At 35.0% G+C, this 20,811-nt stretch overlaps 6 protein-coding genes across 7 annotated transcripts; 1 reads left to right on the top strand and 5 right to left on the bottom strand.

Annotated features, from left to right (window-relative positions):
• Positions 1-1,617: 1,617 nt before the first annotated feature.
• Positions 1,618-4,188, bottom strand: LOC140835988 (cytochrome P450 CYP72A219-like). Its single transcript, XM_073201403.1, has 5 exons — positions 3,855-4,188; positions 3,282-3,502; positions 2,743-2,987; positions 2,276-2,660; positions 1,618-2,182 (listed from the first exon to the last, which is right to left on the bottom strand). Exons 1-5 carry the CDS (start codon positions 4,126-4,128, stop codon positions 1,757-1,759), a joined length of 1,551 nt encoding a protein of 516 aa, XP_073057504.1. The 5' UTR covers positions 4,129-4,188; the 3' UTR covers positions 1,618-1,756.
• Positions 4,189-5,360: 1,172 nt separating this feature from the next.
• On the bottom strand, positions 5,361-6,026 carry LOC140835987 (protein EPIDERMAL PATTERNING FACTOR 1-like). Its single transcript, XM_073201402.1, has 2 exons — positions 5,777-6,026; positions 5,361-5,652 (listed from the first exon to the last, which is right to left on the bottom strand). The coding sequence occupies exons 1-2, from the start codon at positions 5,844-5,846 to the stop codon at positions 5,393-5,395; spliced, it is 330 nt and encodes a 109-aa protein (XP_073057503.1). The 5' UTR covers positions 5,847-6,026; the 3' UTR covers positions 5,361-5,392.
• Positions 6,027-6,723: 697 nt separating this feature from the next.
• LOC140836627 (lanC-like protein GCL2) lies at positions 6,724-10,393 on the bottom strand. The gene is made up of 6 exons (XM_073202287.1): positions 10,097-10,393; positions 9,699-9,877; positions 8,827-8,938; positions 8,633-8,749; positions 8,232-8,549; positions 6,724-7,263 (listed from the first exon to the last, which is right to left on the bottom strand). The coding sequence occupies exons 1-6, from the start codon at positions 10,295-10,297 to the stop codon at positions 6,925-6,927; spliced, it is 1,266 nt and encodes a 421-aa protein (XP_073058388.1). The 5' UTR covers positions 10,298-10,393; the 3' UTR covers positions 6,724-6,924.
• A 982-nt stretch (positions 10,394-11,375) lies between these two features.
• LOC140835986 (clathrin light chain 2-like) lies at positions 11,376-13,642 on the top strand. The gene is made up of 3 exons (XM_073201401.1): positions 11,376-11,747; positions 12,770-12,923; positions 13,017-13,642. The coding sequence occupies exons 1-3, from the start codon at positions 11,428-11,430 to the stop codon at positions 13,470-13,472; spliced, it is 930 nt and encodes a 309-aa protein (XP_073057502.1). The 5' UTR covers positions 11,376-11,427; the 3' UTR covers positions 13,473-13,642.
• A 931-nt stretch (positions 13,643-14,573) lies between these two features.
• Positions 14,574-16,985, bottom strand: LOC140835984 (expansin-B16-like). The gene is made up of 3 exons (XM_073201400.1): positions 15,954-16,985; positions 15,471-15,600; positions 14,574-14,981 (listed from the first exon to the last, which is right to left on the bottom strand). Exons 1-3 carry the CDS (start codon positions 16,385-16,387, stop codon positions 14,784-14,786), a joined length of 762 nt encoding a protein of 253 aa, XP_073057501.1. The 5' UTR covers positions 16,388-16,985; the 3' UTR covers positions 14,574-14,783.
• Positions 16,986-18,011: 1,026 nt separating this feature from the next.
• On the bottom strand, positions 18,012-20,803 carry LOC140836625 (tetraspanin-19-like). 2 transcript variants are annotated; one of them, XM_073202286.1, is made up of 6 exons: positions 20,561-20,803; positions 20,392-20,491; positions 20,014-20,094; positions 19,829-19,933; positions 18,896-19,088; positions 18,012-18,322 (listed from the first exon to the last, which is right to left on the bottom strand). In XM_073202286.1, exons 1-5 carry the CDS (start codon positions 20,710-20,712, stop codon positions 18,897-18,899), a joined length of 630 nt encoding a protein of 209 aa, XP_073058387.1. In that variant the 5' UTR covers positions 20,713-20,803; the 3' UTR covers positions 18,012-18,322; position 18,896. The 2 variants fall into 2 exon arrangements, with proteins under 2 accessions (XP_073058387.1, XP_073058386.1); XM_073202285.1 differs by having other exon boundaries at positions 18,012-18,330; positions 20,561-20,801.
• Positions 20,804-20,811: the final 8 nt, after the last annotated feature.

Genomic DNA, 20,811 nt, shown 5'->3' with positions numbered 1-20,811 from the left:
TTTATTTAATATTTTAGAGAGTACGAAGAACTAAATAAATAAAAGTAACACAAAGCTTAAAACCATAATCGAAATTAAATAAAATGATACGATCAATGGAAACATTTAAGGGAGTGAGTGACTTCATGTTTCTTTCTTTACTCTAAAATACATAAAATCTCCTCAAATAATTTTTAAAATATTGATATAAACATACAATGTCTTTTATACATTTTTATTTTATTGAATATAAAAAATATTAAAAATAATTCACGTAAACTCTTATGAGACCGTCTCACGAGTTAATTTGTTTTATATCAATAAATTTATTTATTTCGTATAATAATTTAAGGCCGTAATATTGGTTATTTAACATTAATTTGAGGTTGAAGAAATTTATACTTCTATACTATATTGTTTGAAAACGTAAAACACTTGGGAGGCCCATATCGATATTTTGTTGATTGGGAGATCATTTAAGTCTTTTGAGTGAAATAAAAAAAATGAAATTTAAAGATGTTAATAGATTTACTATTATAATATCTTTCTGTTATCAAAATTATAGAAAAAAAATGTGATATAGTAAAAAGGACAAATAGTTATTTTTGGACATGTATATAATAATACCAGAAATATTAAACCTGTTTTGTATTTATAAGAAAGATAGTGGATAATTTTTGAATAATTAAGAAAATAGGTAAATGACTAATAATACATATAATTCTTTGAGAAAAATTAATAAGAATGATCGTACGGAATAATCCGATAATTTACTCGAATTTTCACCATTTTTTAAATCATTCAAACCATAGTTTTTTGCCCTCTCTTTATTATATATAATAGTGTTCCGTGGCACGTGTGTCATATTAACTTTATTGTGTTTGATAATATTTGTGCAAAAAAAAAATATATTATGTTAGAGTTGGTCTCATATGAGATCGTCTCACGGATCTTAATCTGTGAGATATGTCAACCCTACCGATATTCACAATAAAAAGTAATACTCTTAGCACAAAAAAATAAATACTTTTTCATTGATAACCCAAATAAGAGATTCTTCTCACAAATACGACCCGTGAGACCGTCTATATAAGTTTTTTTTCATTATGTTATTAAGGTATGATTCTCATAGATTAGTGATTAGATGAGATTTACTGTGATAGTTTCAATTATTAGATAAATTAGAGAAAAATAGGAAAAAAGATAGAGATATGTACAAAAATTATTAATAAACTCACACAACAAAGTTATTTAACAAATATAATAAATGATAAAACTGTAAAGAACTTTATTACACAGACATACCAAAATTAATTAATATGATGTGATAAGTTTAATAATACAGTACTATATATATATATATATATATACACACACACACATACATATATATATATACACACACACACACACACACACACACACACACATATATATATATATATATATATATATATATATATATATATATATATAAATGACTATACATTTTTTATTATTAAAATCACAAAAAAAAGTATAACAAATCATAATTTTCCAAATAAAAATAACGAATCCATGTGTGTTAATTACATTCATTAATTGCACCAAAAATCATTTTCAATGGCAGACATTCATTCACACGCTGAGTACTCTTTCCAAGTAGATGATTTTTATATTACATTATAGGGACAGACTCACGATTTTGCTTAAATGGACGAAAACTCATCTATTTTTTTTTAAATAAGCTTGCAAATAAATTTTGATGGATTTGGTCTACCCTGCTAACCATCATACACTATATTTTGCTTAAAATCAAGTGAGCACCATGTTGAGGTTGAAGAGTTAAAATCGAATGAGGCGCATGCGTATAAGACGACGAAAGCTCGAAGGAGAAGCGTTGCAGAATCATGGAGAGGGCCACTTTCGCTTCTATCATGGCAAATGTTTGTCCTACACATATCCGAGGTCCCCAGCCAAAGGGGAAAAAAATACCTTGGCATTTCTGCGCTTTCGACACGCCTTCGCTGAATCTATCTGGCTTGAACTCCATTGCATCATCTCCCCAAATTTCAGAACTATGATGTAATATAATAATAGGAAGTAAGACTTCCACACCTTTTGGCAATGTTAGTTTCCCTAGTTTAGTCTTTTCAATTACTCTACGAGTAAGAACGAGTGCTGGTGGATAAAGCCTCAAAACCTCGTACAAGATCATAGTCACCTGTGCAAAAAAGATAAACACATGACACACTCTTTGTGATTCTTTTGAAAGATTGGATTTTTTTTTTGGGAACAAACCAAGCAATTTACTTACTATTTTGAGGTCATTTAGCCCATCAAAATTTGGTTCTCGACTCCCAAACACTCGTGAAACCTCACATCGGGCTTTTTTCTGCCAGTCTGGATGTATACTCAATAAAAACAGTGTCCACACAAGCAATACTGAAGTGGTCTCCTGCCCAGCAATGTAAAACAACTTGCACTCTTCCACGACTTCGTCTATGTTCATACCGTAACTCTTGTTACCTTTGAGTACTATTTCTTGGTAATTCGATTCCAACAATAGTCCTAATAAATCGCCGTTACATGCTTCCCCGGATTTCATTGAATTAACCCTTCTTTTGATCAAACCCTTTATTAAGGATTGAATTTCTCTATCTATTTCCTTGATTCTCTTATTGTTTTTGGTTGGCACAAATCTGCACATGCATAAACAAGTCATAACTCGAAATTGCTGCAAAAGAACCAAAAACCCTTTTCCTGTATAATAAATCACAATACCTCCATCCTGGAATATATATCGACTGTGAAGCCTTGATAACGAGCTCAGCCATCTCCTTCTGAAGTTCGAATACTCTTCTTCCTTCTTCATAGCTGCTGCCAAATGCAGTTCTCGATATGGCATCACTTGATAAATTTTGTAGATAAGGCCACACATCGAGCTCGCATGATTGTTTAGGCGAGACACAGCTCTCCCATTTTCCCATAACTTCTTCACAACTTGAAATGAAAGCAGGTATCATGATCTGCACAAAACCAATCCAGAATTTATGTAGTACATTTTCAAAGCTGTGTTTTTAGCAGTTTTGTAAATTGTGACATTCTGAGATGTTAATGTTAAGTATTTTACTCACTATTATTATTTTTAATTCTCGAGCTCTAATACTACACGATATAAGTAGAGAAATCAACAATTTAGTCAGAATTCAAGCTCCATTCGTATTGAATGAGATTAACATTGGCAGATAAATTCAACTCTGCTTGAAATTGTTTTAGGCTCAACTTTCAGTCGGAGCCATATATAAGGCAAGAAATATGACCTTTAATTTGTCAAGATAGAAAGCGGGGTTGATGATTTTTCTGTGTTTGACCCATTTATCTGCTTCATAGCTGACCACGCCTTGAGCAAGCAGTTTGGCGAGTGGATTCGGGCTTTGCGGCTTATGGTAGATAAGATACTTGGTCATCACCTCTTTTACGAGCTCAGGCTCAGTGATGATCACTGTGGGGACTGGACCAACCCAAAAGAATGAACTTTTCCCTACAGTTATGAGTGAATTGAGCAAAAAGCAGTAACGAGACAAATAAGCAAATTCAAAGATCATATACATAAAAAACCAAATCAATTAAAAACAATACATAAACAGACAAAAAAAAAAAAATAATAGAAAAGATATATAATTTACCCAATTTGAGAAATCTAACATACTATAGTAGATCAATTGAACGAAGGAAGAAATATTTTATTTTCGTTTAAAAAGAGGAGAAAAATAGAAAAAAATTAACAACGATTTCGAATGCGTTGAAATATCACAAAATACACACGCATATATATAATTAGAGGCTAGGCAGTCTTCCTGGAGCCGGAACTGAATAAGAGCAGCATATAATACCATATTTCTTGATGGTTTCGACGAAGAAGGCTACGGCTCTGGGCTTGATATCGTCATGGATATTGATGGGCTTGGACTTGGCTTCTCGAATCATCTTCACCGATTCTTTCAAGTCTCCATAGATGAAGCGATAGGAGTTCCCTCTGAGACCTTGCTGTCTCAACAATTTCTCCAGCCGTTTAGGCCTAACCAGAGCTATGTTCACCACCATCCATGCGTAGGATAGCAACACTAAAGCAGAACAAACAGAAAGGATTATGTACAGGACCGCCATGTTTGGTCGCGTTCATCGATTGTTGTGGTGATCTCCGATCCTCGTTTTATAGCAGTCTTCTTTAAGCAATGGGTAAATTTTATTAAATCAGATTTACTCGATATATGGATTTTGATTTATAATATTATGACTAAATCAGATTACACAACATATTGATTTTATTCTATATTAAAAATCAGATTACACGAAATATGTTGATTCACATATGTTTTGTAATCTAATTTAGTCATATTCTTTTGATCATATATATATATATATATATATATATAAATATATATATATGCGTTATTTGTCAAATTTGACGGAAGTTTGATAGAAGACGGACAAGAGACTCTATAAATAGAGCTCCTCTCCTCTCATTCCAAAATCATGATTTCTTCGAGTTTTCTCTCAGCCTATAGCATTTGAGTGCTTAGTTTATAATATTTGTGAGGTGTTTTGTTATCCTGTATTAAGAGAGTGTGTTCTTTAAAAACACAGTGAGTGAGTTGTACACCATAAAATATTATAGTAGAAATCTTTTCATCTTGCCCGTGATTTTTACCCGATTTTCCACGTAAATTTCGGTGTCCAATTTATTCTTTATTTTCATATTTATTAGCACGTGAGACCAAAGATATATATATATATATATAACCCAATTTAAATATATATATATATATATATATATATATATATACAATTGATTATTATTTGTTTGAATGACTTTAATTAAAAATACTTAAGCTTGATATTTCCATTTAAATTGGGTTATCATTTGCCACTATGTTGTCTTAAAAATTTGATAAATTAACACACCTTTGTTTTATATATATTTGGAATGGAATGAAGATATATAAGAATGCAATGTTATATTTATTCAATTCCTACGATTAGCATGAGAAAAAATGAAATTGAATTATTTTTAATAATTAAATCATATTATATTTTAAATATTTAAATAATAACTATTCTATAATGTTCACTGTATAATCCTTTCTTTTTTTGTTTAAATAATTTAATATTCAAGTGTCAATCGTCAGGATTCAGGATAATCCCAAACTTAGACACAAAAAATGGGTTTGATATTCTTTTATAATACATATCTCAGGAAAACAAAAATTCTATCAAGCAAAATAGTGCACTGAATAACTCTTTTTCTTACACTGCGGCCTTTCCTACTTTAATAAATAAAGCACAAATTACAAATCCCAAATCGAAACAAACAAATTTCTTTTTTTTTTTTAAATAATAATAAAAATAATGAAGATGCAGGAGATATGGTTCAAGGAACAGGATATGATTTATTGTTACACATGCATTTATAAGCCATAGGGCACGTCTCAGCCTCCTCAAGTGACGAGCACACAAAGCTAACCATAACCAATCGGCATGGCATACAAGATCCACAAGCGTGAGTACAATCCGGCAAGCTGGACCCGGCGATCTGCTGCGGATCACCTCTTCTATGCCACTTTTTTACCTGGTAGAGATCGGGTTTCGCCGCAGACTCTTCTTTAGTAGGTTGTTCACGGTGAAGGTAATCTGTTGGAGTTAGCCGGCTATGTATATTAGAATTGGCACGTAAAACATACAGTTTCAAAAAGCAACATGCATGAGAAATGAACAAAAAAAAAATAAAAATTGGTGAAGATATAAAGAATCATACGTATATGCCTCCCATGTACGAGCACACTAAGCAAAACGAGAATAAAAACCACACTTCTAAAACTCATCATCTTCTATGTCGAATACCACTTTCTTCAAAAGTACTAGGACAATAGAATGTCTAAGTTTGGAAAGTGCAAATTAATTAGTATATTTATAAAGTAGAAAATAGGAGTAAAGGAAGTGACGATGGGTCACAGGCTTTGAGCCCTTTTAGCGATGGTGCATTTGAAAGAGTCACACGTTTAGGAGGAAAAGTAATAAAAATCAAGAATTTACTTCCAAGCTACATACACGTGAGTGAAATGGACAAGTCCTAAAATTAGTCATTCAAGGAGTAATAATTATTTTCTTTCAAGTTTGAAACAAATTAATTAATGTGAATGCCTTGAATTTAATGTTCTTGTTTTTGAACCTTTTTTTCATTTATTGATCACTGTGATTTCAGTTGAGAATTATCCAAGACAGCATCAAATTTTACAATTTCCGTTTGTGTTTCGGTATCACTGTACCAGCCTGATATTGACGGGAAAAAAAATTAAGAACATGGATTGACATCGTGTACAAGAACGTTGGTTGTGTGATTTTGCTCGCTTATCGTTGCTTCGGGCTGAGCCGGAGATGAAGGCCGGAAGCGGTGGTTGCCAGTGCGCAGACATTGGACCAAAAGAAGACATCGCAAAAAAAGATACAAGGAAAATGTACGTGTAATTCAATACTCGATCTTACCATTCACAGTATATAAGACTGGGTATACAATTTTCATGACATGATCTGGCAAGGTGTTTCGACGAAACTAAGAAGATTTTCATGCTCCTTAAATTAATCAGCCGGTTGGTCTTCAGTATTCATCTATCCTTATTTAATCCAATCGACCAAACACACTCATTACATGTGTATTACTTATCCATATCTTTCAATTTCCTATAAACTCACTTATCCTATCACTCAAACTAAACAACATTTTGAGATTAATTATTTTGAAATATAGACATACACAAGGACTATCCATTACTAGGATTATTAGTCTCTGAATTTATTCAAGAGTGACAACCAAGATAGAACTCACCAATATGCCAGTATTTCGAGACTCGAACACAGTGATTACCCTAACAGATTTTCATGTAATCCACGCACGGGTAAATATTGTCACATCTCATATGCTGGAAACCTAGACTCCTTCGGATTAACCATGTCGAGGAAAAGATAAGCCATACCCCCTATGCCTTCGAACAGTGAAAAGGGCCTGTCTCCTCCATGAATTTCTCCAGACGAAATAAGGATGTGAGATCTATCCAGCAAAAAACACGCAAATGCTTTAGCTCTGTATAGATACTCTACAATGCCAGTCAGTCGATACAGGGAGAGGAACACATATGCATTTCCACTGATGCCATGACAAATCCCGACTCGTTTCAGGAGCCCACGATTCCAAACTACCTCTGCTGCATCCATGGCAGCTTTTAGAAACTCTTTATCTCCGAATACCTGGATTTTACATGCATTTTTTTCAAGAAACTATCAACAGCAAGATGATATGACCTATGGCAGTGAAAAAGAACAAAAAAAGCTAAATTTTTAATGAAGAATAACAAGAAATATCAGCTATGAATGAATTCCTTGCACATGATAAATTGTGTACCAATCTTCCCTGGAATAGGCCCGAGTTGAACAAACCTCTCACTAAAACTACAATCCCGCACATCAACTATGGGTAAGAAACAACTACATTAGTGCATTTACCACATATTCCGCATCATCTTACACATCATACACACAGGTTGCATGGATACAAACCAAATATTTCTGCAAAAGTGTTATAAATATTAAATCATTGTAATTCTAAATAATTATTTCAACAGGCATCATTTTTATTAGTTAATTAATGTAACATCGTCATCGGCATTTGAACTAATCTAGGAAATTTAAAAATAATGGCTAAATCAGATTAAATAAGGGTGACTCTGGAAAAATTTAATCTACAACATTTCATTGTCATATGTAAAATTTTTATTGGTGTGACAACTTTATAATCATGATGTAGTTAGAAAAGCTGTTGAAATTTGATACACGTGGCAACCAATTATTAATTACTTGTCACAATATATCATGTGCATGTGTGAGTGTGTCTTGATAATAGCACAATTTTAATTTTATTAGGGGCCTTTTTTGGAAGGAAAAGTTGGTATGCACACTCAAAAATATGCATGTATCAGAAATTAATAATTTTCACAGGGGCCTTTTTTGAAAAGGGAAGTTGATTTGCTCATTCCACATAAACAACGTTTTCCTTTCTATGGTAGGACTAGACATACACACGCATTACACCACCAAAATGTTAAGAAATGGTCATGACTTTTATGGAGGTTACTACAATTCAAGAAGCATCAGGTAAGTAGATGCAACTAGCCTAATATAAAGCCTTCAAAAAATTGAAGAAAAATCATATCCAATACCTCAGATGCTTTAATGAGTGTGAAGGCAATCCCTGGAGCTCCACGGCACCAGTGTACAAGGGCATCTATCTTCCTATTTTCTTCACTCCAAGGGTAATTCCCACTTGGAAATCGATTATTGATCATGTACTTGAGAGTTCCTTTGACATCTTCACGCTCGTCTGATGAGAGTTCAAAGTGCATCAAAACGTGCATGATGCCAGCCAACCCATGGGCTGCACCCCAGTATCTACTGCCATGCAATTCAAACATCAACGGACTCCCCGACGTTCTACCTAGTTTTCTTCCATTCTTGATAATTTCTCTCACAACAGCATCCTACCCACCATTTGGAAAATCATTGGTAGCTTGTTCAAAGCATATTTCAATAGATAGGAAACGATCTTCTGAAATACAAATACCAGGGTTGGTGAAGGTAATACTTCATTGCCCAAATGATTATTGAGAAATAAACACGCCCATAAGTATCCAACTCTACCATATAGCAGCTCGTCTGGGAGATCTTTTGACAGCTTTATCTGTATTGAAGATGAAATTCTCTATTTTAAATCACAGTAATATCAAATTAAAATAGAAAAAGAGGCCTTTAGCCAACCTCTTTAAACTGGGTCATATAATAATGAAGCAAACCATCAGCGCCAGCATACTTCGCGACCACAGCTCCCAGAGCACATACGCCACCCCTTCCACACAGAAAAGTTACATCCCTGACAGCAGCACGTCACTGTGAGAGACTCGGATCCAATAATATAACTTTTGGCAAGCAAGCCATATAAAAAACAGAGTGACGTAGCTGCAATATAGCCAATCAATCATGAGTTTACACTTGTAGTTCAAAAAATTACCTTCATTCTCTTACCCACAATGTCATAATTCCTAAAGGATTATAAATTTGTTTCAGGATGCATTTGGATTGAGGAATTATTAAAACCTTTGATTTGCTCGGATGAATTAAACTACATCTGTTCAAGTGTATATATATATATATATATATATATATATATATGTGTGTGTGTGTGTGTGTGTGTGTGTGTGTGTGTGATTGTTGTAGGTTCAAATGCAAGATAAGAGTTACTTGCTAAATTTTTTTATCAAATCAAACCCCTCCACCCAAGCACAAACTTAAAATCACAGGGCACCCTTACATGACTTGTAATGCCCTGAAATCGTCGAATCATTATTTGTGGTTATTTTCATATCATATTCCATATCAGAACTTTTGAGCAATATAAATGCATATGAAGGTGTATGATGAACAACATTTCCACTAACTTGGGTTAATCATGTAAAATAGTTGAACAGTTAGAGTCCCAAAGATCATGCGCCCGGAGCATCTACAGACCACAATGAAAGAATCATAAACAAAAAACAGAAATTCCCATACAATATTATATAATTTTTTAACAAAACAAACAACCCACCAACAACAATTAAAATGTATGCGTTAAAAGGAGCCAATGAGCTTACTTGGAGTGGGTGGAAGAGGAGTCACAAGCCTTGATAATCTCCAGGGAAAGACTCAAATCGCTGGTGTTGCCTGTTACTTGAAAAGATTTGAAGAGCAAAAACGCAGTCCCAAGACTACCAGCATACAGGCTAAAATCCTGAACGTGCTGCTCAGTGATACCCCACGTACTTGCCACTATCTGTACATAAAACAACAGAGCCAACATTTTTTCCATCTTACATAAGATTTCACAACTTTAATCAGTTTCCATATATGCTATTACTATTGTTGTTACTAGTAACTGCCATCCCTTTTCAAAGTTCAAAGTAAGCGTCTTGCTGATAAAAAAACGTAGCCGAGGGAGTATTGGAATATAATATGGTCAAAATTACATTAAAATTTAGGGAAAAATACTGACAGTTTCTTTGAGGTCGATGGCGGCGCGTTGAAGTTTCTGAGAGAGAGTATAATAAGGGAGAGAGAGAAGCTTCAACAGCGATTCTGGAGTTCCTTGAGCCACAGTTCGAATTTTCCCTTGATTGTCTCTATCCACAGCTTCTTGTTCTTGTTTTTCGGGTAAAAAATCCGGCATTTCGTTAGGAAAGAATCGATCCGCCATTTTCTTTGGTTTCTTTCTCTCTGAGCAAGGGACGAGAGAAACTGGAAACAAGTTGACCGTGAAAATGACAGAGGTGGAAGATGGTGTCGGTAGGTGCATTAAATGTGGTTGGGCTGTCTTTGTTGAATTGGGATAGGATGTCTTTGTTGAATAAAGACGAAGGTTCGAGGAAATGTTCAAAAAGAAATAACGCCTATAAAAAACGCGTTTTCAGTAGCTTTCTCGTGATTTTTATTTTAATAATTTTTCATTCTAAAATCATCTTTTCTCGCATTTGAGTATTTAATTTTATAATTTTTGTGAGGTGTTTGTTCTCTTATAATAAGAGAGTGTTTTCTCTTTGAAAACACAGTGAGTGAGTTGTATATGTGCCATCGAGTCTGCCACATTGCAGTGTCTGCTGCCACGCTTGCTATTTTTCAATCATTATTTTTATTTGTTTTTTAAGAATGCATTTCTCATCCAATAAATTAAGAACTTGAGATCATTAAAAAACATCTCCGTGTGTTTTCGGCAAGCTTTTGGAGTTGTATCATATTTTGAATGGAGTAACCGGTTTGAGCCTTTCATTGTGGTTCAGCTCTTTTTGTAAATCGAGCTGTGCATTATGGTGTCACGTTTGATTGTGGAGAGTTTTTGTTTTGTCAAATGACAAATCATCGGTTCTTATGGAAGTCAAGTCGACAAAGTAATATGGGATTTATTGATTAAATGAATAAATCTAGGATTTTTTTTTTTTGAATTATTTTACTCGTTCGATAACTCATTTGTACCTCTAAGCAAGTTTTTTATTTTTATTTTTTATATTACTTACTTAATTATTTAATTATAGATAAATATATCATTCTCATAAGTATGGTATGACGTAACACAACATAAATCATAAGCACAAATCCAAGATTTCTGACTGCAAGAAGTACTTGTAACAAATTACCGTCTTCCAACAAATGATATATATATATATATATATTTATATATATATATATATATATATATATATATATATATTATAATTTTTGAAGAAATGCACCGCTTTCTTCTCCAATCTAAATCTTGCCGATAGCGCCACACACACACACACACACACACACACACTCTTACATAATTGAAGAAGATCAGGTGTTAGGAAAATGGATTCGTTTGATGATGGTGGGTTCAGCGTTGATCCAGCGAACGACGTCGTTGAGGACACGCAAGATGGCATGCAGTACGGTTTCGAAGGTGGCAACGACGTCGGGGTACCGCCAATGGGCACCAACAATGACATGCTTTACTCAACAGATGACTATGGCTACGGTGATGATGAGAACGGGCAGCCATACGGCATGGCTATGGCGGATGACAATAATGAAATAATTTTCACATCGTCTGATGGCGGCGGCGGAGGACCTCTGCTTCCGGAACCCAGTCAGATGCGTGACGAAAGCTCAGCTTTCCGTGAATGGCGTCGGTAGTTTATTACCCTTTTTCCCTGGATTATATTTATTATATATTATATGAAGAGACAAAGTTCAGGATCATTTTCATACCCTTTTGGGGGGACAGTTTCCGACGTGTCTACGTTCCATGAATCTTGGGTCTGATTGATTGTGAATATTAGATTGATTAATGCTTTGAATCAGAGTCTAACTGCAGTACTTAGTTTTTGATTTTGCTGCAAAATACGTGAATTTTTCTCGAGCTGGTTTCATTTAAAATCGTCAAGTCTCTCACAGTCACAGTCAGTCACACAAACATATTTTGTTCCATTAGCTCGAGTGGAATGGAATATGGCTACGCTTTTGGTGGTGAAAACTTGTAAAATTTTAAATTACATAAAGTTTGAGTGAAGAGAGTTTTTCTAGGTGGATCAGACGGCATTTCCGATTCTCAACCAAGAAAAACAAAAAACTTCAATTTAACATCTACCCTCATATGATAAAAAAATTCATGCCACTTGTAGCAAGTTCTAGTTCGTAGAGAGGGTGCAAGGTAATTCGAAGCTCACTTCCATGCATCTCACTTCCCTCACTTGTTAACAAAATTTGACTGTTTCTTATAGAGATTGGTTCCGCCCCTGGATCATTTGATAATTGGAGCTAGTGTAATGTGTTTTCCTATGAAGAAGGCTCATCACTGAATATGAATATTTATTGATCATGTGACGTCATGTCTCGAGTCTAAACTGGTGATCCTGATTCAGGGCTGCTGTTGGATTTTAGCATTCATTACTTTTCAAGAGATTTTGTGCAGCTTTGATCATTATCTTTAAGAAAATTGAGTGAAAAGACATTGTTAATACCTTGGTAATATGTTCTGTAAGATCAATTTAAGCTTTTGGCGAAAAAATTGAATCTATCCGGTTCTGAACATTTGGTCTAATCCTTCTTTAAGTTGTATGTTAGTATATGATCCTTTTCAGCAAATAGCATATATAGAGTACAAACATTTATGTGGCATGAATTTTTGGCATTTCTCTTATTTTCTTTGCAGCCAAAACGCCATTTATCTTGAGGAGAAAGAGAAGAAGGAGAAGGAAATGAGGGATCAGATAATCGCTGAAGCTGAGGAGTACAAGCGGCAATTTTACGAGAAAAGGACTCAGAATTGCGAAAGTAATAAGGCCCAGAATCGGGAAAGAGAGAAAGTAATTCTTCAAATTTCATTATTTCATACATTCAGTATTAAGAAATTTATGGCATAAAAATGAGGAAGTCTTTTTTATTATTTTTTGGTGCAGCTTTATCTAGCCAACCAAGAGAAGTTTCACAAAGAAGCTGACAAGCAATACTGGAAAGCCATAGCGGAAATCATACCCCGGGAAATTTCGAAAATCGAGAAGAGGAGAGGCAAAAAAGAAGACCAAAGGAAAGTTTCGGTCGAGGTCATCCAAGGACCGAAGCCCGGGAAACCCACCGACATGTCCAGAATGCGTCAAGTCCTCCTGAAGCTGAAGCAAACTCCTCCACCTCATATGATTGCATCCAAAAAGGATGAAGCCAAAGATGAAGCAAAAGAAGGGAAGGATGCGAATTCAGCCACGCCAAATCCGTCCAAGGATGGGAAGAATGCTACACAAACTGCTTCTCCTGCTGCAGGGGACAAGCCTGATTCGGATACTAAAGCCGATGCTGCTCCTAAAATAACGACCCCTGATACATCGTCCATGAAGACACAGTCTCCTGCTAATGTCTGATGAGTTTCGAGTATTGTATCTTTATAACAAGATTCTACTGTTTAGTCTATTATTCATGTTATTTGATTTACCATTATAAGAAATAACAATTGGAGCTCTGTTTTGACAAATTTGTTTGGGTTGCGAACGGGCAATGTCCTAGCTTTTTTTATGTAATAAAACGAGGAGTAAGTATCACTTAGACTTGGTCATTTTCCAAGTTCCTTATCCTCATTGACATGCATGCATGCATGCATTGGCAGGAACATTTTTATTCAAGCATTACAAAATTGCTTGGAATTTTGTTTTCAAGAGTTCAAAACACTTGGAACGGGAGGCCCAAATAAATTTCTTTATGGGCTTTCACTTCACTTGTAATGATATGTTGTACAACCGATTAATTAATTAATAAACAAATAAATGCATGAATGGGTTTTTGTTGTTCCACACTTTCACCTCAAAATAAAGTCGATCGTATATTACTTTTTAAATCATACAGCAGCACAAAGTATATATTTAGATTTGTTTCGTCATTTATGTTCCCAATGTCAAAACATAAAATTAAATTCAGTAATTTTTAGGAAAATTAATTTATAATATATGTCTCTTAATACTGTAACATACTATATATAGATACCCGAGTAAGAATGTCAGTTGTATTTTGTATTTCACCACTCATGCATATATGTATTACATCAATCAAGAACTTGACAAAAAAGAAAATAAAGCCGTGTAAGGTTGAAAAACACATAAAATGCACACAAAAATACATGTTTCCAACCTCAAGAGTTGTAAGGATAGAGTGTGAACCCACGTTTATTGATTCCATTAGTGTCGGCCGAAAAAGATCGGAACTTGTGAATGTGAAAGGTGCCCTTTTAAACATGCATGTTCCCAGCACATGCTCTACCTTGACCCACATGCGTCCCATTATTATTTTTATTTCTTTAAGAAGAATGACACCAACACACAAGGTTCGACATTGTGTACGTTCGTAGTGAGCACCTATACGAGTATCGTTGAATTAGTATACAGTTTCATCACATTTCGCATAAATGGATTGCACACTTTTGATGATAAAAATAGAGGTGATATATACTAGGCTTGTAGCAAGAGCATTGGAAGAGAGAGTGGGGGGATTGATTGATAGAGATATGACATATTATACAAAGTAGCCCAAATTTTAAGTTACCGTTCACCTATACTGTTTCTCCGGTAGTAACTAGCTATCGTATAAATTAATGAAAATATACTCCATTATATATAATTTTTAAAAACACTAAAGAACCAGAATCGATCCTATAGCCTTCGGATCGGAAAAGATGAGGGATTTCAGGATAAGAAGTTGAGGCGAGACGTGTAAGTGGCTTTAGGGGTCCAATTTCTAGGAATCACATCCCTGGCCGAGAGCGTTTTCGCCATCGACAGCGTTGTTAACTTCACAGAGAAAGGTCCTTGAAGAGGTCCAGCAACAATGCACCAATTTGCACCCCATATATGTGTCATCTCTAACCATTGGTTTGAATTTGCCTGTAGCACACAAACATAATCTCGTCATTCAATTGTTCATATTATGAAATATATGCATTTGTATAGAAAAATAGCTATGCTAAGTTCATCATCATCTATGCATTTGTAAAGAGCAGAAAAGGTTCTTAATTGCTTAATTCTGTTGCAAACAAAGTTAGGCAAGCGGTTTGATTAAGGGGCCACATAAGGGCTACTTTTAGTTTCTTGATTTAATACTGGCTAGTCGCAAAGCATTTAAGAGGCTCCTTTTAGACAGATAGTCGTGCGAGTGGAGACTTTTTGCAAGAGACCAAGAAGCCCCTCCCTCCCCTTTTGACTTTGAAACAAAAAAAAAAAAAACACTTTCATTGTCCCAATATAGCACTTTCATTAAAAGCAACGAAAAAAGTCTTTGAAAACCTTGTGAAAATTCGATACATAGAGGTTACCCTTACAATTCTTTCACACTTGAAAAGGGATTTTCGTATTACTATTGAATTATAAGTTTACCTGTCTTATATGCATGGACCCAACATCACCGTCTCCATCCTCGAATTCAACCAAAAGCGAGAGCCAAAAATTGGTTGATCCTTCATTCACCCGAAATGCAATGTTCTTTCCGGGATACTTGCACGGAGTCCTGCATAATATTTTCACGAAAAATAGAGAGGTTAATATTCTGTAATGCAAACAGAACTTGAACATTGAGATTATCTTAATTATTTACCAGTTTATTTAGATTAGATAGATCCGTGTAGGGTCACACGATGTAATGAAATCGTACTGAGAACTGAATGTTTTGTTCTTGGGGGATTTGATTTTGATTGGTCAATAAAAGAGTCGATTATATAAATGGCGACCATTATAATTACCTAATCAATTAATTATCACGTCACTAGATGACAAAACTAAACAAGAAGACCGTTAAAAAAACACTGAATCAAGAAACGTGATTCGTAGAATCACATGATTCCATTCTTTTTTTTAGTTTACCTGCGGTAGATGACAGATATCTCGCCGCGGTTGCGGAGCAGTCCGTGGCCACCGGCGACGGCCATGCGGCCGAAGGCGGCGCCGCTGAGATCGAAATGCGTGCGACCATTTGAACAATAACCGCCGGGGCACTCGTCGGTTATGATGACTGTCACCGCCTTCCTCGTGCATATCGAATTGTCCAAGCACTTCACTTTATAGCACGCGCCGCAGCCCTCGCCGCCCTTGAACAGCACCGGGCTCACCGCGCCAACCCTCGCCCTGAACGGCTTCACGTCCACCAGAGAGCCGTAACCACACGCACCACCGTCGCTGCCGTCCCCTTCAGGGCTACCGTACCAAGTGGCGGTCGCGGGATGCCAATGCAGGTCGGCCACTGCACCAACAGAGACCACCAGAATGCAAACAAAAAGCAAGTAGAGTAGACCCTTCATAATGTGGGATGTGAATCGTCAAACCAAGAATGGTCTGCCGACAGTGTTTCGGTGAAGTTGGTCAGTTAGAACACTTAGAACTGTCCACTCTATGTATATGTACTGTACTAAACAAACTCTGCTCTTTACTCTTTCTGTTTGCTTTTCCTATATACCATTTTGGCTACATTTTATTTTATTTTTTGAAAAAAGATATTAATTAAGATTCTATATTGTAAAATAAAAAAAAAAGTGATCCTGATGACGATTCTTGAAATATACTCTCTATGCAACATTATATTTTTTTTCAAATAAAGAATGTGTAAAATCAGGGCACATAACTTTCCATTGAATATAATTATAACTGGTTCACAACAGATTTGAAGTCGTTGTATCGAATCTATTTAAAACTTGTGTTTAAACTTTAAGTGGTCCATCGGGGTTTTTTAATTATTCATTACAAAGTGGGACCGGAGGACAGTTAAGGCGTTACATCCGCATGACAAAAACCACGTGTCTGTTGACATTCATAGGTGTCAATGCCTATTCTCTCTCACACATAAAAAATAAATATGATTATTATATGTAAAATATAATATAATCACTCAAATATATATACCAGCAATCCCTCCCCGTACAAAATAATTTACGTACATATATTTTTACTCAAAACCTATTGTCCAATAACATAAAAGAACCTGATATCTTCGTGTCAATCCTCCCAAAACTTAATTTTGGTATGGAACAAGAATACCTTTTATGTCCCTAAAATTGTTATTATAAGCTTATATTTGAAATTATTCAAGACTGTGTTTGGATCGAAAAATTTAGACGAGAGACTATTTGCGAAAATGATCTGAAATGATTAGATAAATTTTAAAATTTTTTCATCACAGTGATTAAACAATTATTTCTGATTTGAAATCCATGTTGGAATATATTTTCAAACCCACAACAATGATTAGAAAACAAGTGTTTGATATTTGAAATCCATTTTCGAGTTAATTTGCCTAAACAGATTAATAAATTTCTTATTATAAAAATGAAATTCTCATCTTCAAATCAATAAATCCAAATAATTTGGATAAGTACTTATAAAAACGTTTTTAGAGACTTATGAGTGAAAAAAAAAATCAATGAATGTGTTTGAATAATATTTTTAATTTTTTATTTAAAAAATTTTTCACGTATAGTTTTTAAAAATCAAATGTTGGGTATTTCTTGATATTTTAAAAAATGAAAACAATAATGAAAATCAAAACATATTATTTTTTCACGATATAAACACTTTATAAAATAATTGTTGAAACACGTATTTACTCTTAAAACAACTTTTAAAACATTTTACAAAAACAAATTAAAAACTTTATAATACAAAAAATTTATAAACACTTGTCCTAACAAAACCATAATGTGTGATCCACATGTTCGTGTTCACACACACACACACACACGATATTGTTATCGGTTGAGAATTATTAATGCAAAGAATTTTGACTCATAAACCTGCATTTCTACATTAATCAAGTAAAGATCATCTTTTCTGTCTATATCATTTTACCATTCACATGAACGAAGTTTTGGCTCAAAGAAATTGTCCAAACAATTCGGGGGCATCATCAATTGATTGCACATGCACCGCAGGTATACATATAGTAAACCATTTAACTTGCTGAAGAAACAAGACCTACAATTCATCATCTCCTTCGATGTTTAATCTGCTTCACAGTAACATTTTATCTACTCCATCACACCAAATAATTCATGATTCATCAATAATAAGCTCAAACATTTATAAACAATAATATTACCATATAATACATGCAAGATCCCATGAGAAATCGAAGCTCACAATAATTCACTGACAACCGAAAACTCGGAGCAGCAGGTTTGGATGACTGGGACATGATAAGCTCCATTACCTTCGTTCATCTGCAGTGTCGTGATGTTTATGATCTTCTAGCCTGACATGGAAAAACCCATAACTACACATTTTATGCGTACGATTTCCCGAGTACAAAATAAAACGAAATGTGAATCCCGTCTAAGACCAGAAAAAAATTATTCAATATTGATCTAGGAGTTCTGTAAGTTGATTTATGGACGTATTTCAGTCTGGAATAAATAGTATATGAGCATTGTGCTTTGTGGAAGGTTTTGTTAATTTTGTGGATACAGCCAATCTTGTAAGTCTAAAGATGGACCATTTTCAACAAAATGCCTAGCCAATAAATGCAGAGAGAACTTCACACCATGTAAAAATAGCAGGGGTGCATCCAGGAAATTCTAGCAACATAATCACTTATAAAGGAAAATTTTTCGAACTTATCCGTGCAGACAAACAATACTAATATTCCGATTTGCCAGGATAAGCAAGCACGCTTTAATATGATATGTTACATGTGCCACCATCCATACCGAGAAGTGACACAGCCCTCTCCCCATTGTCGGAGAGGCCAGGGTTCAAATCTTGGTAAGAGCAAAACCCTCTCCCCCAACTTGTAATTAAAAAAAAAGGATGACACTGACCTTACGGTTGATTCTCAAATTCTGAGAATCTTGTTTTTGGCCCAAACTGGTCACTAACGACATAAGATTGGTGTGGAACATAATTCTTGAGCAGAGGTACTCTATCTGGTAGATAATCATCATCACTTTCATAGTACCTCACATGATGTGGTCCTAAAGCTTTTAGAATAATAGCCAATAATATACCCATGCCCTGCATTCAATACCATTACCAGTATAACCAAACGTAAAGAAAATAATATAAAACAAAATGAATGTAACTTGTAGAAAATACGATGAGGCATTAATATTGACAAGACCAAAGTAAAACACCAGAAATTCATGCCTTCGTCGTTCATAGATATCCTTTCAAAATTCTGGGAGTGCATGACACATTTTATGTTATTCTGAAAATAAATCAGAATTAGTAATGGCAAGTCAAAACTATTAACAACATAACTGCATCCATTATCCAAAACATGCTCCAGCTTTTTTTTTTCCATTCATTCCCATTCAGGATCACTCGGAGTCTTCCAAACTTTATCAATGGTATGACTTATGATGTCTGTTTTACAATGGAATCATTATAAGATCAGTGCCATTCATCAGTTACTAAGCTGATCATATTCTCATGCACCCATCGTCTTACAAATGAAGTCAAACAAAATTACTCAAACAGATTTTGAGCAGGTGGAACAATGCAAACACTATAAGAGATGATCTCGATACAAGCCCAAGTTTGCGGAAAACTGCAGAAGTCTAACCAGACCATCTCAACTTTTGCATTCAACACAAACCTAAACATATAGAGTGATTACCATGCTTATCTCTTAGAGTTAGTATTCGTTTGTCCAATTTTGTTTTACGCATTCAAGAATTTAATTAAGTGTGTGCATGTGGGAGTGTCGAGAAGAGAGAGAGAGAGAGAGCCGGGGAAAAAGGGATGTGGAAGACCTGTAAGGCCACAACTGTAAAGCCAATCCATTTGCATATGTCAAAGTTATCCTTGATAAAGTCCTTCAACTTATCCAAGTTCTCAGTTGGGTCCTCAGGAAAATCCTGAGAATCAGTTAAACTAATACTTAGTCACGCAAAACTCACAATTGTTTTGATTCAACCAGTACACCAGGCATGCATACCTCCTCCCAGTTGCTGTTTAAAAATACGTCCGCAGTGACTGCACCTTCAAAAACACAAACCAGAAACACCAAAACCATGTACTACTCCAGTTAAGGTAAACAAAAAAAAAAAAAAAAGAGTGCTGCATTCCCAAGTCAATTTACGCACAGTGAGTACAATTTCATGCGCGGAAGTACAGTGAAAAAAACCCACAAGGCATCAGTTTGTGACTGTAGCGTAAGACAGTCAGAGGTTCACTTTATGACAAAAATCTCAGCTACAAAGCATTTTGTGAAGACAAGTCAGCAGACAAATTGCAATAAAAAAATCTCATATATGAGAGCTCGCTGTCCATGTAAGAAAAAAGGCATTAAAATAACATTAATGGAGGAGGATACAAAGTAAAGGCAACATCCACTAGCAGTCTCCGCAGCAACATGGCCCGAGCACGTAATCAGGCACATGAGAACTCCGAAGCCAAGTACAGTGTACGTGAACCTGCATTCCAAATCCAGCTCAAGCAACAAATACAATACAAATGGAAAAGAATTTTATGTTCCGACTCACCAAGGTGTTTCCGCATGATCGGATTCGCGGTCGCGCAGCCAAACTCTGAACATCCATAAAGCGTACACAATCATGGCAACACCAAACATTCCCAAGGCGTAATTCACCGCTTTCAGCAGCGACTGAGTGCAACTGCGTGCCATACGACCCATTTTTTTTCCCCTCAAATTTTTTGAAGATAATTGATCGATTGACAGTAGCGGGATTTGATGGCTGGAAGAAACAAAAGTCAATAATTGTTTCCCAAATAT

The sequence above is a fragment of the Primulina eburnea genome, chromosome 7, assembly GCF_022965805.1.
Source record: "Primulina eburnea isolate SZY01 chromosome 7, ASM2296580v1, whole genome shotgun sequence".
Lineage (NCBI taxonomy): Eukaryota > Viridiplantae > Streptophyta > Magnoliopsida > Lamiales > Gesneriaceae > Primulina > Primulina eburnea.
Note: the sequence above shows the minus strand (reverse complement) of the source record. Positions and strands in the feature narration are given on the sequence as shown.

Excerpts from the sequence above, each read along its gene's own strand:
- LOC140835988 (XM_073201403.1), bottom strand. The coding sequence starts at position 4,128 with ATGGCGGTCCTGTACATAATCCTTTCTGTTTGTTCTGCTTTAGTGTTG. Across the intron at positions 2,988-3,281 it reads TCTATCTTGACAAATTAAAG|ATCATGATACCTGCTTTCAT; the intron begins GTCATATTTCTT and ends GGTTTTGTGCAG. Across the intron at positions 2,183-2,275 it reads GGCTAAATGACCTCAAAATA|GTGACTATGATCTTGTACGA; the intron begins GTAAGTAAATTG and ends TTTTTTGCACAG.
- LOC140835987 (XM_073201402.1), bottom strand. The coding sequence starts at position 5,846 with ATGATGAGTTTTAGAAGTGTGGTTTTTATTCTCGTTTTGCTTAGTGTG. Across the intron at positions 5,653-5,776 it reads CGTACATGGGAGGCATATAC|ATTACCTTCACCGTGAACAA; the intron begins GTATGATTCTTT and ends TAACTCCAACAG.
- LOC140836627 (XM_073202287.1), bottom strand. The coding sequence starts at position 10,297 with ATGGCGGATCGATTCTTTCCTAACGAAATGCCGGATTTTTTACCCGAA. Across the intron at positions 9,878-10,096 it reads CCATCGACCTCAAAGAAACT|ATAGTGGCAAGTACGTGGGG; the intron begins GTCAGTATTTTT and ends TTTTATGTACAG. Across the intron at positions 7,264-8,231 it reads CACTCATTAAAGCATCTGAG|GTATTCGGAGATAAAGAGTT; the intron begins GTATTGGATATG and ends TGTAAAATCCAG.
- LOC140835986 (XM_073201401.1), top strand. The coding sequence starts at position 11,428 with ATGGATTCGTTTGATGATGGTGGGTTCAGCGTTGATCCAGCGAACGAC. Across the intron at positions 11,748-12,769 it reads GCTTTCCGTGAATGGCGTCG|CCAAAACGCCATTTATCTTG; the intron begins GTAGTTTATTAC and ends TTTTCTTTGCAG. Across the intron at positions 12,924-13,016 it reads AGAATCGGGAAAGAGAGAAA|CTTTATCTAGCCAACCAAGA; the intron begins GTAATTCTTCAA and ends TTTTTGGTGCAG.
- LOC140835984 (XM_073201400.1), bottom strand. The coding sequence starts at position 16,387 with ATGAAGGGTCTACTCTACTTGCTTTTTGTTTGCATTCTGGTGGTCTCT. Across the intron at positions 15,601-15,953 it reads ATATCTGTCATCTACCGCAG|GACTCCGTGCAAGTATCCCG; the intron begins GTAAACTAAAAA and ends AATATTATGCAG. Across the intron at positions 14,982-15,470 it reads GGTCCATGCATATAAGACAG|GCAAATTCAAACCAATGGTT; the intron begins GTAAACTTATAA and ends TGTGTGCTACAG.
- LOC140836625 (XM_073202286.1), bottom strand. The coding sequence starts at position 20,712 with ATGGGTCGTATGGCACGCAGTTGCACTCAGTCGCTGCTGAAAGCGGTG. Across the intron at positions 20,095-20,391 it reads GTGGATGTTGCCTTTACTTT|TACATGGTTTTGGTGTTTCT; the intron begins GTATCCTCCTCC and ends TAACTGGAGTAG. Across the intron at positions 19,089-19,828 it reads TTACAGTTGTGGCCTTACAG|GGCATGGGTATATTATTGGC; the intron begins GTCTTCCACATC and ends TATTGAATGCAG.